The sequence below is a fragment of the Callospermophilus lateralis genome, chromosome 2 (assembly GCF_048772815.1).
Source record: "Callospermophilus lateralis isolate mCalLat2 chromosome 2, mCalLat2.hap1, whole genome shotgun sequence".
Lineage (NCBI taxonomy): Eukaryota > Metazoa > Chordata > Mammalia > Rodentia > Sciuridae > Callospermophilus > Callospermophilus lateralis.
Window position 1 is genome coordinate 194,687,254 of NC_135306.1, and position 3,471 is coordinate 194,690,724.

At 37.6% G+C, this 3,471-nt stretch overlaps 1 protein-coding gene across 1 annotated transcript; it reads left to right on the forward strand.

The window, feature by feature from the left end:
• The first annotated feature begins 1,713 nt into the window (after positions 1 to 1,713).
• Positions 1,714 to 2,673, forward strand: LOC143390417 (olfactory receptor 1165-like). Its single transcript, XM_076842808.2, has one exon. It carries the CDS (start codon positions 1,714 to 1,716, stop codon positions 2,671 to 2,673), a length of 960 nt encoding a protein of 319 aa, XP_076698923.1.
• Positions 2,674 to 3,471: the final 798 nt, after the last annotated feature.

A 3,471-nucleotide genomic window follows, 5' to 3' on the forward strand; every position in this document is an offset into this window, starting at 1 on the left:
AGACTCAACACAAAGCTTGCAAAACAGAATTCTTAGAATTTGGTTTTATTTACTTTTTTTCTTTCTAGATATACATGACAGTAGATTGTATTTTGACATATTACACATACATAGAAGGAAATATAACTTGTTCCAATTAGGATCCCATTATTGTGGTTATATATGACATGGAGTTACATTGTTCCTGTATTCATATACAATAGGAAAGATAGGTCCCATTCACTCTACTGTCGTTTTTATTCCCTGCCCTTACCTTCATTGTCCTATTTTTACTTCCAATAAACTTTTACATTTCCCCTCCCTTGTCCTGGGTTAGTAATCAAATATAAGAGAAAATATTCTGCCTTTGATTTTTTTGGCATTGGCTTATTGCACTTCTTCAGTTCCATCCATAATTTCATTATTCTTTAGGACTGAGTAAAATTCCATTGTATATATTTACCACATTTTCTTTATCCATCCATCTGTTGAAGGGCTTTTACATTGATTCCATAGCTTGGCTATTGTAAATTGAGGTACTATAAAAATTAAAGTGGCTGCATCACTATACTATGCTGATTATAAATCCTTTGAGTGTAATCTAGGTGTGGGACAACTGGGTCAAATGGTGGTTCCATTCCAAGTTTCCTAAGGAACTCCATATTGCATTCCAGAGTGTTTTCATGAACTTGCAGTCCTTCCAGCAATGTCTGAGTGTATGTTTTTTTCCCACATCCTTGCCAACATTTTTTATTACTTTTATTCTTGCTAATTGCCATTCTGACTGCAGTGATATTACATCTTAGTGTAGATTTGATTTATCTAAATGTTAGAGATGTTAAACATTTTTTTCATATATTTTTTTGACCATTGGTACCTTATCTTGTGTGAAATGCCTATTCTGACCCTTAGCCCATTTATTGATTAGGTTATTATTATTATTATTTACGTTAAGTTTTTTGACTTCTTTGTATATCCTGGAGGAGCTTGTGTTACAGATTTTCTCCCCTTCTGTAAGCTCTCTGTTCATGTTCTTGATTGTGTCCTTTGCTGTGAAGAAGCCTCTTAGTTTGATACCACCTCATTTATTGATTCTTGATTTTGATTCTTGTGCTTTAGGTATCTTATTGAAGAAATTGGTTCTTAAGCCAACATGATAGAGAGTTGGGCCTACTTTTTTTTCTAGTAGGCACAGAGTGTTCGTTCTATCATTTAGATACTTGATCCACTTTGAGTTGGTTTTTAAGCTTTTTATTATTTTGTACTTATTTGCATGTTAAAAGCATTTACTATTCCCAAGGACTTACGTGGTTGATAATATAAGACAGTTATCTCAATGACAGTCTGACATTAGTACACGTATCCTTGTCTGTCATAAAATTATATTTTAATGTGAAGTCTTCCATACCTCAGAAATTCCATACATAGACAATTTTTATAAAATTGTGATGTTGAACACTACCACTTTTTTTTAAATTCCAGATAAGACAACTACCATCCTGAAGAACGCAGCAACTTGGTCTGAAGCACCAGCCAGCAAGATTCCCAAGGGAAGCAAAAGGTCATCACTGCACAATGATCACGTTCATCCTCACTGGCCTACATTGAGCATCACCTCAGTGTCTGCCTCTCCACCATGTCAAGTTTTGCTGCTGTATTTTGTTTTCCTTCCTTTCCTTTTCCTTCCTATTTTTTTTTTTTTTTTTTTGTTGTTGTTGTTGTTCAAGAAGGATCATGGTATGTGAAGTCAGAAACCAGAGTTCTGTGGCCACATTCATCCTGGTGGGATTCTCAGAATTCCCGCACCTACAGGCACCCCTCTTCCTGGTGTTCCTCAGCATCTACACAGTCACTCTGGTGGGGAACTTGGGTATCATTGTGTTAATAAGGATAAATCCCAAGCTTCATACACCCATGTACTATTTCCTCAGCCATCTCTCATTTCTGGATATTTGCTACTCCAGTGTATTCACACCCAAGCTGTTAGAGATCTTGGTTGTGGAAGACAGAACTATCTCCTTCAATGGGTGCATGACACAGTTTTTCTTTATTTGTATGCTTGTGGTTACAGAAATGTTCATGTTGGCAGTGATGGCCTATGACCGATTTGTGGCTGTGTGTAACCCCCTGCTCTACACAGTTGCCATGTCTCGCAAGCTCTGTTCCCTCTTAGTGGCTGGAACTTACCTGTGGGGTGGCCTGTGCTCCTTGATACTCACTTACTCTCTGCTAGTACAGTCCTATTGTGGATCTAACGTCATAAATCACTTTGGCTGTGAGTACTCTGCCATCCTCTCCTTGTCCTGCTCTGAGACTACTTTCAGTCAGATGGCATGTTTCGTCATTTCTACATTCAATGAAGTGTGTAGCCTCCTGATCATCCTTACCTCCTATATCTTCATCATTGCCACTGTCAGCAGGATGCCTTCTAAGGGTGGCCTCCGCAAAGCCTTCTCCACGTGTGCCTCTCACCTGACTGCCATCAGCATCTTCCATGGGGTCATCCTCCTTCTCTACTGTGTGCCCCATGACAAAAGCTCCTGGCTCTTGGTCAAAGTGGACACTGTTCTTTTCACTGTCATGATCCCCATGCTGAATCCCCTGATCTACAGCCTCAGGAACAAAGATGTAAAAGAGACAGTTAGGAGGCTGATCAACTCCAAACTGCATTCTCTCCACATAAAATTCAGATAAATGTTTTTGTATATCCTAACAGTGCACAACTTTTAAAAATGTTTTTGGTGATACTTAAGTTTTAACTAAATATATAATATGTCTTCTCCACTCAATATTGAATAAGAAATGCTCTTAAATATTCGGAGGGCTTTCTAATTTTCTTGTTTCATTACAAATATCCTGCTTCTGTATATTTCTTCTGAGCATTTCAGAAAGCATGCTTCTAAACATTTTCACGGAACACTGTAGAAGTCCAGAATTAGGAGTGAGAAGTCCATGTTTAGGACTTACTTCCATTCCTACCGCCTGACTGTTCTTGTTCTTTAAGTGGTGAAAACACAAACGACATCTTCCTACACCAGAATAGTACTCAAGCCTTCAGAACCCACTGGGTTTATTCAGAAAGTTCTGTGAAGCGTAGCTTTCTGTTTCACATTAATGCTTCAAGTGCAATAAGAATCTTTTGTTACATATGAAAAGTATTGGCTGGCTTTATGAAGTAAAGTATCTTGAAAATAAGAGGTATATCTGTATGCACCACCCATTTTCTGAGTATCCAAGCAATATGTTACAGTTCAATGAAATGTATTGAGGTAAGGCTGAGTGCAATGGAAATTTATGGTTACTTCTAACAATACGTGTATCCTGTTTTGAGGGACATGACATAATAGTTATGAAATTGTACCTTTGATCATCCATTCTAACAATAAACTCATCTCTTATGTAAGTGCTTATGAGTAAATTCCCTTATATACCATTCAGTTGGTTAAACAGAGGAGTCAATGTTATTTATGTTCCCTGTTCTTTCCTGAACAT

Excerpts from the sequence above, each read along its gene's own strand:
- LOC143390417 (XM_076842808.2), top strand. The coding sequence starts at position 1,714 with ATGGTATGTGAAGTCAGAAACCAGAGTTCTGTGGCCACATTCATCCTG.